The sequence below is a fragment of the Microcaecilia unicolor genome, chromosome 6 (genome assembly GCF_901765095.1).
Source record: "Microcaecilia unicolor chromosome 6, aMicUni1.1, whole genome shotgun sequence".
Lineage (NCBI taxonomy): Eukaryota > Metazoa > Chordata > Amphibia > Gymnophiona > Siphonopidae > Microcaecilia > Microcaecilia unicolor.
In genome coordinates this window covers 195,361,982-195,375,143 of record NC_044036.1, presented here as the reverse complement: position 1 = coordinate 195,375,143, position 13,162 = coordinate 195,361,982, and the positions used below count along the sequence as shown (strand labels likewise).

General features: G+C 49.9%; 1 protein-coding gene across 1 annotated transcript in view; it reads left to right on the top strand.

Moving 5' to 3' along the window:
- Positions 1-13,162, top strand: part of MANF (mesencephalic astrocyte derived neurotrophic factor) — an 86,043-nt gene that overhangs the window by 37,391 nt on the left and 35,490 nt on the right. The window contains exon 3 of the mRNA XM_030207295.1: positions 534-675. Coding sequence (XP_030063155.1) covers positions 534-675 — 142 coding nt within the window. The remainder of the gene's footprint in view (positions 1-533; positions 676-13,162) is intronic.

Below are 13,162 nucleotides of genomic sequence, written 5' to 3'. Positions count from 1 at the left end.
TGCGTCTTTCAGCTCTCTCTACGTCGGTCTCCCTGTTCGTTTTTCCCTTTCCCCTCATGGCGATGCGGCTTTCAGCTCTCTCTATGTCAGTCTCCCTGTTTGGTGCTGGTTAGGGCAGCCACGCGTGACGTGGGGGGGGGGGGGGGGCGGGACTGCTGAACTGGGCCACCTGTGCTTGACGTGTTGCGGTTTCCCAGGCAACATGGTGACGTCACCGGAAGGCTTCAGACATTACAAACCGGGCTTCAACTTCCTGGCAGTCAGCTTCAGAATTTTGGAGTTGCAAATTATTATATAGGATGGATGCCTCCAAAACTTAACCATTCATAGTCCTGTGCAGACCACAAATATGTCCTTAGATTAAAAAAAAAAGAAATCATTTAAAAAGTACAGATTTGCTCAAGGGTTATTTAGTAGATAAATATCCTGGTGGGGTGCCAATGTGAAAAAAAATCAACTCCATCCTTGCTTCTAATTAGTATAGCCTCATTTCTTGCAGAGACTTACTTTGCTCTCTACTCATTTTCTGTTAGTGCTATTACATAGGGGCCACCAGTGATGCAGCCACCAAAATCACCAATGAGGTGTCAAAGCCACTGAGTCACCACATCCCTGTGGAAAAGATCTGTGAGAAACTGAAGAAGAAGGATAGTCAGATCTGTGAGCTCAAGTATGGTAAGTATCTGATAGGGGTTTTATAAAGATTCTGCTGATACAGTTCTTTAAGCATGATTTTTATTCAGGTTTTAAGGTCTGAAATTCTTAGGCGGTATAACAGCTGGAATTAAGTGCTGCTAGCCGGTCATTGCTTGTATCAGATGGTGAGCCAGGCTTCCTCCTCCTGCCACTGTACATTGCATTTCTGAGTTTATTGGAAGAAGAGGGTTTTTTTTTTTTTTAGAGGGAAGAGGTATAAAAAGTATCTAACAAATATTAAGGCACTCATTGCACAAAAGTTTTGAATCATTCCATCTTTGTTTTATTTTGACTTAATTTTGTTCCTTAATACCTGATGAGTCCAGAGGAATGGTTTATTTGTGTTCTGCCTAGACCAAGGCAGATCACGCTTTGTATGTACATAATCAGAAAAATTATGTACATACAAAATCGCAAAATGATTATAAAACAAAGTAATAAATTTCACATATAGCAATTAATAATACCTTCATGGGCAGAAGTAATTGGGGGTTGCCCCTGTCTCGACAATGCCACTAGTCCACCAGGGCTTCTAAGGTGGAGAAAATATTTCTTCACTCAGTGTGTAATTAAACTTGAATTCATTGCCAGAGAATGCGATAAAAGTGGTTAGCATAGAAGTTTTGGACCAGTTCCTAAAAGAAAAGTCTGTTAAGATGGACTTGGGAAAATCCACTGCTTATTCCTGGGATAAACAGCATAAAATCTGTTGGGTTCTTACAAGGTCCTTGTGACCTGGATTGTACACTATTGGAAACAGGATATTGGGCCTGATGGATCTTTGGTCTGTCCCGGTATGGCTTTTCACCACTTATTTTGTCTTTTCAACTATATATGAAAGCACTAGTGGAACCATGCCCGTTTCCTAAACAATGAAACGTGCCCTAGGAAGGCTGTCATGTAAGCTTTTTTTTTTTTTTTTTTTTTTCTCTCTCCCCTGCCCTCCCCTCCATGTCCAGCGATTCTCTTCCTTGCCCTCCCATCCGTGTTCCGCGAGTCTCTCCTCTACTGTCCTCCCATCCCATCCATGTCCATCAGTTCTCTGCACTGCCCTCCCCTTCCTCCCTCCCTCCCTCCCTCCCTCCTTTCGATGTCCTGCGATTCTCTCCTCCCCTCGATTTCTACCTGAATGTTCTCTGGCTGGCTGGCACTGGCTTCCGTTCCGTTCGTAACATCCCTCCTGACGTCAGCTCGCCTCCAGCGTTCCCTTCCCTCTCACTGTTCTGCCCTCTGATGTCATTACGTCTTGACAAGAGGGCGGGACAGTGAGGGAGAATGGAACGCTGGAGGCTGGCTGATGTCAGGAGATGTTACGAACCCAGGCAGCCAGACATGGAACGTTGGAGGTGCAAATTATTATATAGGATGGTCTCGTATTGAAATTGTCACATACTAAATGCACTCTGGATGTGGTAAAAGCAGTTCCATATCATCATGCTGATCAATCCATAGACTGGTGGGTTGTGTCCATCTACCAGCAGGTGGAGATAGAGAGCAATCCTTTTGCCTCCCTATATGTGGTCATGTGCTGCCGGAAACTCCTCAGTATGTTCTCTATCTCAGCAGGTGGTGGTCACACACAGCAGCAGCTCTGGCTAGGCCTCCAAGCCTAATTTTTAGGTTTTGTTGAGTGCCTGGGGTTGAGGGCTCTTCTTGAGCAAGTGCAAACCTGGTGGCGCCAGGTCCCTCCTTTTCTCCCCCCTCCCGCTGGCTCCGTTAAAAAAAAAAAAAAAAAATTTGAACGTCCTTAAGGGCGTTTATTTCGACGTTTATTTAAACGTTTATTGCAGCTACTCACTGGGACACCAGGTCGTTACAGCTCGGAGCGAGAAGCAGGTAATTTTTACCTTTTTATAGCGGGCAGGGGGTTCCCCGATTGATCTCCACGTGGCCTATGGCGTCGGAGGGCGAGGGCGCGAAGAATCGCTCCCCGGACCGCGTGTGCGCTTCTAGCGGGGATGCGGGGGTTTTAAAGTCTGATTCGCCCTTGTTGGGTGTCAATTTGGAGGCCGGTCAGTGTCCCGGGTCTTCCTCCGGCGCGGCGGTTTTTCCCGCCATAAACGGCCGGCCATTCTGCTCGGACGGCTTCTTCTTGGGCCGCCCTTGAGCTGGGAGACGTTCATGCCATGGCCGCCTTTGATTTGGGCGACGGCAAAAAAGCGGCTAAAGTTAAGCGCTGTTCTTCCCGCGCAGCTCCTTTGCGGAGTGTCGTGCCGGACGCCATCTTGGATGCGCAGCATGGTTCTCCCCCGCTCTTGCGAGCGCCGGTTGAGGGTGCGTCTAGGGCTGTGGCCCAGGCTGCTGAATTGCACAGTTTGGGGGGTTTCTCCCCCGAGTTTATTTTGCTGCTGCATCAGGCCTTCCTTATGCAGAACGCTGCCCCTTCTCCCTTGTCCGATAAAGGGGTTGAGGCCCCCGGAAGTAAACGCCCTTGGGTGGATGCCCAGGCCTTAGCGGACGCTGTTTCCTCTGATGTAGATGAGGGCAGCGTATCTGAGTTCTCCCAACGGTCCTTTGGGGATTCCTTGGAGGAGACGGATTCCCGCTCGGATGGAGCGGATGACCCTTCTGCAGCACGGATCTTTCGCTCAGAGGATTTGCCCAACCTGTTAATGCAGGCCATGAGCATTTTGAAGATTTCCTCTCCGGAGGACGTCTCTCCCTCAGCCCCTGTTGGCTCCGCCATTATGCTGGGGACGAAGCGCCCGCCTAGAACCTTCCACGTGCATGATGCCATGCACACCTTAATTTCGGCTCAATGGGATGTCCCGGAAGCGAGCCTCAAAGTGGCTAGGGCTATGTCCCGCCTCTATCCTTTGCCTGAAAGTGAGCGTGAGGCCTTTGTTTGGCCTACCGTGGATTCTTTAATCACTGCGGTGACTAAGAAAACGGCGTTGCCGGTGGAAGGTGGCATGGCACTAAAGGACGCCCAAGACAGAAGATTGGAAGCGGCTTTAAGGTCGTCCTTCGAGGCGGCTGCCTTAAGTTTGCAGGCCTCAGTTTGCGGCTCCTATGTGGCCAGGGCGTGCCTGACGTTGGTGCAGCGGGCTTCTCCCTCGGATCCTTCCTTGAGGGCTGACTGGCCGGCCCTGGAATCGGGCTTGGCTTATTTGGCAGACTTACTGTATGATGTCTTGAGAGCCTCGGCTAAAGGCATGGCTCAGACAGTCTCTGCGCGGCGCTGGCTTTGGCTGAAACATTGGTCTGCGGACCACGCCTCTAAGTCCCGCCTGGCTAAGTTGCCTTTTAAAGGCAAGCTGCTCTTTGGGATCGAGCTGGACAAAATCGTGACCGATCTCGGCACGTCTAAGGGCAAGAGGTTACCAGAGGTCAGGGCTCGGGCCAGTGCTCGCCCCGGTATCTCCAGAGGACGGTTTCAAGAAGCCCGTCGGTATCGCCCGGGCAAGTCGGGCTCCTCTGCCCCCTCTTCCTTCAAAAGGAACTTCTCCCCCAAGCAGCATTCCTTTCGCAGAGACCGCCGTCCCGGAGGTACGCCCTCCGGTCCTCCCCCAGGGTCTCGTACCCAATGACGGGGTCTTGGTCCATGGCCCAGTGCAGATTGGAGGACGCCTGTCCTCGTTTCTGGGCGAGTGGACCAAAGTAACTTCAGACGCTTGGGTGCTGGAAGTCATCAGAGACGGCTACAAGTTAGAGTTCTGCCGACCCTTAAGAGACTGGTTTGTACTCTCTCCCTGCAAGTCTCCGGTCAAAGCTGTGGCAGTGCAGCAGACCTTGGACAACCTGATCCGCCTGGGTGCGGTCGTTCCGGTGCCAGAAAATCAGACTGGCAAGGGACGTTACTCCATTTACTTTGTGGTACCAAAGAAAGGAGGTTCTGTCCGGCCTATCCTCGACCTCAAAGGGGTCAATCGGGCCTTGAAAGTGCGGCACTTTCGCATGGAGACTCTCCGCTCTGTTATAGCGGCAGTGAAGGCAGGAGAGTTCTTGGCTTCCTTGGACATCAAGAAAGCGTACCTGCATATTCCCATCTGGCCTCCTCATCAACGCTTTCTGCGTTTTGCTGTCCTGGGCCGACACTTCCAGTTCAGAGCCCTCCCTTTCGGGTTGGCTACTGCTCCGCGGACCTTCTCCAAAGTAATGGTGGTCATCGCGGCCTTCCTGCGAAAGGAAGGAGTACAAGTCCATCCTTATCTGGACAACTGGTTGATCCGAGCCCCCTCTTATGCAGAGTGCGGCAAAGCTGTGGACCGGGTGGTTGCTCTTTTGAGCTCCCTGGGATGGATCATCAACTGGGAGAAGAGCCAGCTGCGCCCGACTCAGTCCCTGGAGTATCTGGGAGTTCGATTCGACACCCAAGTGGGCAGAGTGTTCCTGCCAGACAATCGGATTGTCAAGCTTCAGGCTCAGGTGGACCAGTTCCTAGTAGCCTCTCCTCTTCGGGCTTGGGACTATGTGCAGCTGTTGGGCTCTATGACGGCCACGATGGAAGTAGTGCCCTGGGCCAGGGCTCATATGAGACCACTACAACACTCTCTGCTGCAGCGCTGGACTCCGATGTCGGAGGATTATGCTGTGCGCCTTCCCTTGGACCCAGCAGTGCGCAAGGCGCTGAGCTGGTGGATGCAGACAGACAAGTTGTCGGCAGGAATGCCTCTGGTGACCCCGGAGTGGATTGTCGTCACGACGGACGCCTCTTTGTCGGGCTGGGGAGCCCACTGCTTGGGAAGGACAGCGCAGGGGCTCTGGTCTCCTGCAGAGGCAAAGTGGTCTATCAGCCTCCTGGAACTCAGAGCCATTCGGTTGGCGCTTTTGGAGTTCATCCCGGTACTGGCGTTGAAGCCAGTACGGGCCCTGTTGGACAATGCCACGGCTGTGGCCTATGTCAACCGCCAGGGAGGTACCAAGAGCGCCCCTCTAGCCAAGGAGGCCATGAATCTATGCCAGTGGGCGGAAGCGAACCTGGAACAGCTGTCAGCGGCCCACATTGCCGGAGTCATGAATGTCAAGGCGGACTTTCTCAGTCGCCATACCTTGGAGCCCGGAGAGTGGCAGCTATCTGCTCAGGCGTTCTTGGACATCAAGAAGCGCTGGGGCCAGCCGAGCCTAGATCTGATGGCGTCATCGGCCAATTGCCAAGTGCCGCACTTTTTCAGCAGAGGACGGGACCCTCGATCCCTGGGAGTAGATGCTCTTCTCCAACAGTGGCCGACACAAGAGCTTCTCTGTGTTCCCTCCCTGGCCCATGTTGGGCAGGGTGCTAGACCGGGTGGCAAAGCATCCGGGCCGGATAATCCTGGTGGGTCCGGACTGGCCCAGACGTCCCTGGTATGCGGACTTGATCAGGCTCTCAGTCGACGATCCTCTGCGGCTGCCAGTGGAGCAGGGCCTGTTGCATCAGGGTCCCGTGGTGATGGAGGATCCGTCCCCCTTTGGGCTTACGGCCTGGCTATTGAGCGGCAGCGTCTGAGAAAGAAGGGCTTCTCAGACAAGGTCATCGCCACTATGCTGAGAGCGAGGAAGCGCTCTACTTCTACTGCTTACGCCAGGGTTTGGCGTATCTTTGCAGCATGGTGTGAAGCAGGCTCACTTTCTCCCTTCACTGCTCCAATTTCTTCAGTGTTGGCGTTCCTGCAAGAAGGTCTGGAAAAAGGCCTGTCGCTCAGTTCCTTTAAAGTCCAGGTAGCGGCTCTGGCTTGCTTCAGGGGCCGCCTGAAGGGTGTTTCCCTGGCTTCGCAGCCAGATGTGGTGCGCTTTCTCAAGGGAGTTAATCACCTGCGCCCTCCTCTGCACTCGGTGGTACCTGCGTGGAATCTCAACCTGGTGCTAAGAGCATTGCAGAAGCCGCCTTTTGAACCCTTGTCGAGGGCATCTCTGAAAGACCTGACGTTGAAAGCAGTCTTTTTGGTGGCTATCACTTCAGCCAGAAGAGTTTCCGAGCTCCAGGCACTCTCATGTAGAGAGCCTTTTCTGCAGTTCACTGAGGCAGGAGTGACTATTCGTACAGTGCCTTCCTTCCTGCTTAAGATTGTTTCTCGCTTCCATGTGAATCAGCAGCTCTGTCTCCCTTCCTTTCGTAGGGAGGACTACCCAGAGGAATACTCTGCTCTCAAATATCTGGATGTGAGACGTGTCATCATCAGATACTTGGAAGTGACCAATGATTTCCGGAAATCGGATCATCTGTTTTTCCTGTTTGCAGGTCCTCGTAAGGGTCTGCAGGCTGCTAAGCCTACAGTGGCAAGATGGGTCAAGGAAGCCATTGCAGCGGCTTATGTGGCCGCGGGGAAGGTGCCGCCTATCCAGCTGAAGGCTCACTCCACTAGAACTCAGGCGGCCTCGATGGCAGAGGCCGGGTCCGTCTCCTTGGAAGAGATTTGCAAGGCGGCAACTTGGGCTTCGGCCCATACCTTCTCCAGGCATTACCGCTTGACTGTGGCTGCTCGGGCGGAGGCCCGGTTTGGAGCTTCAGTGTTGCGGTCAGGGATTTCAATGTCCCGCCCTGGGTGAGTACTGCTTCGGTACATCCCACCAGTCTATGGATTGATCAGCATGATGATATGGAAGGTAAAATTATGTATCATACCTGATAATTTTCTTTCCATTAATCATAGCTGATCAATCCATAGCCCCTCCCAGATATCTGTACTGTTTATATTCTGGTTGCATTTCAGGTTCAAGTTTAGTCTTCAGTTCCTGTTCAGGAGGACTTCGTGTTCAAGTTTTTCAATGAATTCTTCAAGAGTTGAGACGAATTTGTGTTACAGTGAGCTGCTGCATTCCTCTCCCCTCCGTTTTACGGGGCTGGATTGAGACTTAAATTCTGCCGGCGCTCCCTCCCGCTTCGTGCGGCAGTAGGGCAGCTTTGTACCCCTCCCGCTTCGGCGGTGTTAGGGTCAGTCAGCTCCTGTTGCGGTTGCAGGATAAGCCAGATCCCCCCGCATCGGCGGGGTGGTGTCCCTCCCCCGCTCCGCGGGGATGAGCTGGACGGATTCCCCTCCCCCACTTGTGTGGGGATGAGCTGGGTTAATTCCCCTCCCCCGTTTCGGCGGTGGTGAGCTGGGCAGAGTGTCCCTTTGTGGGTGTAATTCTCTAAGTGCTGAGTCCTGCGGATGGAGCTTGGATATCGACATACTGAGGAGTTTCCGGCAGCACATGACCACATATAGGGAGGGAAAAGGATTGCTCTCTATCTTCACCTGCTGGTAGATGGACACAACCCACCAGTCTATGGATTGATCAGCTATGATTAATGGAAAGAAAATTATCAGGTATGATACATAATTTTACCTTAACTGTGTTAAAAAAAAGGTTTGGGTAACTTCTTAAAAGAAAAGCCCATAAGCCATTATTAAGATGGACTTGGGAAAATCCACTGCTTATTTCTAGGATAAGCAGTATAAAATCTGTTTTACTGTTTGGGGATCTTGCCAGGTACTTCTGACCTGGATTGGCCACTTTTGGAAATGGGATACTGGGCTTAATGGACCTTCAGTCAGTCCCAGAATGTCAACACTTATGCTATGTGTAGAATTTTCGAATGCTTTGGTAAATAAGAATCCCTTCAGAACATTTTTAAATGCCATTGTATGTGATAGCAGCTTAATTTGTAAGGAAGCTAATTTATACATTTGGTTCTTCAATACCAAACAATTACCTGAGTTTCTTAGAAATGAATCTTAAAGCAGGAATCAGCACAGTGTTCCTTTAGATCTGAATGTGTGATGAGCAGCATAGATCTTTGAAAGGCAATAGACTGGCTCCTTTTTCAAAGCTTTCATATTTCAAAAGGAGAATTTTAAAATTTTATTCTTTCCCCTCATGGTAACCTGTGTAGTTTAAGAAATGATGTTAATATGTTGAAAGCGTGGGCACCAGACACAAGATGAGCTATGGCATTTTGAATAATCTGCAGTGACCTTTGTGCTTGCTGCAGGTGAACCAAGATACATTGAGTTGCAATGGTCCAGGCCACAGTAGATGGCATAAACTTTTCAGGCTGATTATTCCCCTGTAACATTGGTGCAGCTGAGATTTTTGGTAGTATTTCTCTGTCTCAAGCAAATACAGGGACATAGATTGGTCTGCAGTGGGGCAAAAGCTTGGGGAGCAGTGTGTTAAGGCTTTACTTCTCTTCCCCTGGGACCTTAGTCAAAACTCTGACTTAACCAGTTCACTGGGATGATTTCCTATTTTCTTCTGGGGAAATTGATGCCTGGTTCTCAGTGCCTTGTGAGAGGGCTAATCAGTAAAGGTCTACTTGAAGGTTACTGGGTGTCTGGAAAGACCCTGGCAGTTCATTGAACTTTAAGAGAACACCGAAAATAATTGCCATAGAACAGGGGTTCTCAACTTAGTCCTTGGGACACACCTAGCCAGTGAGGTTTTCATGATATTCACAATGAATTTTGCATGCACTGCCTCCATTGTGTGCAAATTTCTGTGCATATTCATTGTGGATATCATGAAAACCAGACTGGTCTTATCAGAGGACTGGGTTGAGAACCCCTGCCTTAGAAAAAACCCATTCCTTCAGTATAGACATCTGTTCAGAATCTGAGGATAGAGGGAGGCTTCATCCTTTTCAACTTCATCTCCAGGTATGTCTAGAATGGGAAAGGTGTGCCTGACTGTATACGATCTTGCAATCGGGCCCAGATCCCTAGTGACAGAGCAAAAAGCAAGGCACGCTGTTGAGGAGAAGTAGCAAGATAAGCAGCAAGAGAACTTTCAAGCATGTAGTCTTGATGCCCCTTCAGCCAGGTATCAGCCATAGAAGAAGTGGTAATAGCCACAGGAAAAGCTGCCATATTGGGGCTGGGTCATGGGCAGGACTGCAAGGCCCAGGTGGCTCTGCGGTTCCCAAAGCGATGATGTGAATTTGCAGCAGCAGAAGTGTATCTGAAGCTTATGGAGCAGCTAAGTCAAAGTGCATTCTTAGCTAAATTTCTTAATGCATAATGCATGCTGTACTGTGTATGCATGCATTATACTAATGTTGATGCATAATGCATGCCTAAACTCCTGATAAACGAATTGGGGTTACTGAGGTGTAGTGATGGTGTAGGCAGCTGGGTCAGCCCCTAAAATGCCTTCATTATTGAAAAAGGGGGAGAATTCTTAGTTAACTGGAACTGATAATCCTGGAAGGACCACTTAGGGACAACAAAGACCCTTTTTTTCAGCATTTACCGCTCCCCTTTTTCATTTTTCTCCTTCACCGTTGTAGTTTTCAACTAATGTAAAACATTTTTAAAAAGTAGTAGTTTTTTCCTTATTTTATTAGTTTTTCTTCACTTGTTTAAGTTTCCTTTCTTTTTCATTGCGGCCGCCTTTAGACTGTTCAGCCGGGTCATTTTTCCCTTTTTTTTAATTTTTTTGTGCCTTTTTATTTGGCACGATCGAGTCTTTTAATTTCGCAGCCGCTGTTTTTCCGTCCTTGTCATTGAGGACTCCCAGCGGCTTCAAGCGTTGTACTCACTGCAACCGGACCATCTTGGGTACCGACCCTCACGCGTGGTGTCTCCAGTGCCTTGGACCCGAGCATTTGCCAGCTGCATGTAAGCTGCGCTCTTTATTGAAGAAACGGACCCAAGTGTTTCGGGAGGCTCAACGTGAGAAGCTTTTTGCGGATTGGTCCGGTCCTTCGACGTCGGCATAGACATCGGTACTGAGGTCGGCGGCATCGGCGTTGAGGGAAGCAGCGACATCGAGAGCGCAGGTAATGGCCACCAAAACACCGAGTCGGTCTCCACCTATCTCGAGGCCTACTGCTATGCAGGCCCCCCCAGGACCGACCTTTATCGGCCCCGGCCCCAAGGAGGCGTGAGGATTCCACGTCCTCCTCTTCGGTACCGAAGAGTCTCGATGACGGGCATCACGCGAAGGCTAAGAAGCACAGTCATCGTTCTCCTTCCATGCACGGTACCTAGAGCTGCAGGGAGCCGAGAGTCGGCACCCGAGAAGTGTTGGCGCCGGGAGAACCGCTCACCCTCCATAGTAAAAAAAAAAAAATTCGGTATATTAAAAGTAGGAAGCCGGCAAAAGAATCGGTTGGGCCGCTGGATGACCGAGGGGTAAAAGGGGCGATCAAGGAAGACAAAGACGTAGCGGAGAGACTGAATTCTTTGCTTCGGTCTTCACCGAGGAAGATTTGGGTGGGATACCGGTGTCGGAAATGATATTTCAAGCGGACAAATCAGAGAAACTTACTGACTTCACGGTAAACCTGGAGGATCGTAATGGGGCAGTTCAGCAAACTGAAGAGTAGCAAATCTCCTGGACCGGATGGTATTCATCCTAGAGTACTGATAGAACTGAAAAATGAGCTTGCGGAGCTACTGCTAGTGATATGCAACTTATCCTTAAAATCGAGCGTGGTACCGGAAGATTGGAGGGTGGCCAATGTGACGCCGATTTTTTAAAAAGGCTCCAGGGGAGATCCGAGAAATTATAGACCAGTGAGTCTGACGTCAGTGCCGGTGAAAATGGTAGAGGCTATTATTAAAAACAAAATTACAGAGCACATCCGAGGACATGGATTACTGAGACCGAGTCAGCACGGCTTTTGTGTGGGGAAATCTTGCCTGACCAATTTACTTCAATTCTTTGAAGGAGCAAACAAACATGTGGACAAAGGGGAACTGGTTGATATTGTGTATCTGGATTTTCAAAAGGCGTTTGACAAGGTACCTCATGAAAGGTTACAGAGGAAATTGGAGGGTCATGGGATAGGAGGAAATGTCCTATTGTGGATTAAAAACTGGTTGAAGGATAGGAAACAGAGAGTGGGGTTAAATGGTCAGTATTCACAATGGTGAAGGGTAGTTAGTGGGGTTCCTCAGGGGTCTGTGCTAGGACTGCTGCTTTTTAATTTATTTATAAATGATTTAGAGATGGGAGTAACTAGCGAGGTAATTAAATTTGCTGATGACACAAAGTTATTGAAAGTTAAATCACGACAGGATTGTGAAAAATTACAAGAGGACCTTACAAGACTGGGAGACTGGGCGGCTAAATGGCAGATGACGTTTAATGTGAGCAAGTGCAAGGTGGTGCATGTGGGGAAAAAAGAACCCGAATTATAGCTACGTCATGCAAGGTTCCACGTTAGGAGTTACTGACCAAGAAAGGGATCTGGGTGTCGTCGATAATACACTGAAACCTGCCCAGTGTGCTGCTGCGGCTCGGAAAGCGAATAGAATGTTGGGTATTAGGAAAGGTATGGAAAACAGGTGTGAGGATGTTATATCGCTCCATGGTGCGACCGCACCTTGAGTATTGTGTTCAATTCTGGTCGCCGCATCTCAAGAAAGATATAGTAGAATTGGAAAAGGTGCAGCGAAGGGCGACTAAAATGATAGCGGGGATGGGACGACTTCCCTATGAAGAAAGATTAAGGAGGCTAGGGCTATTCAGCTTGGAGAAGAGACGGCTGAGGGGAGACATGATAGAGGTATATAAAATAATGAGTGGAGTGGAACAGGTGGATGTGAAGCGTCTGTTCACGCTTTCCAAAAAGACTAGGACTAGGGGGCATGCGATGAAACTACAGTGTAGTAAATTTAAAACAAATCGGAGAAAAATTTTCTTCACCCAACGCATAATTAAACTCTGAAATTCGTTGCTGGAGAAAGTGGTGAAGGCGGTTAGCTTAGCAGAGTTTAAAAAGGGGTTGGACGGTTTCCTAAAGGACAAGTCCATAAACCGCTACTAAATGGACTTGGGAAACATCCACAATTCCAGTAATAACATGTATAGAATGTTTGTTTGGGAAGCTTGCCAGGTGCCCTTGGCCTGGATTGGCCGCTGTCGTGGACAGGATGCTGGGCTCGATGGACCCTTGGTCTTTTCCCAGTATGGCATTACTTATGTACTTATATAGGAGGTGCCGATGCGTTGGTCATCTGGCAGCCTGGTACCAGCTCTCGAGCCCCCTCAGATTCTACCACCGACTCCTGCACCGGGGTCCCCCAGCCTTTTCCGATTGAAGCTCTCGACGAGCGCATCAGGGCCCTTCTTTCAGAGTTTCAGGAAGGGTTGCTGTGCCAGTCTGCTTCGGTGCCGGGGGTGCTTGAGCCTTCAGTACTGACTGCGGAAGTGGCATCTGGGCCATCGCCTGTGGTGAAGTCCTTGTCCTCTGTGCCGCTTGCGGTATCGGTGTTGGCCGCCTCCTGGGTCGATTCCCCCTCGACGTCGGTGGAGGAAGCTTCGCCAGAGTCCAGGCAGGGGTCGACTTCTGGACATCCCCCTCGAGGTTGTCGTTTCTCGACTTTGAGACGGGTTCGGGCTTCTCTCAGGGAGCTTTTGTCAGATAATTTTCGGAGGAAGAGTCATATGGGGTTTCCTCTGATCCTACTCCTCCAATTAAAAGAAGAATGTCTCCACCTGAGAGTCTTTCTTTCTCATCTTTTGTACGGGAAATGTCTAAGGACATTCCATTCCCTATGGAGGTTGTGGATGAGCCCAGGGCTGAAATGCTCGAGGTCTTAAATTATCCTTCCCACCT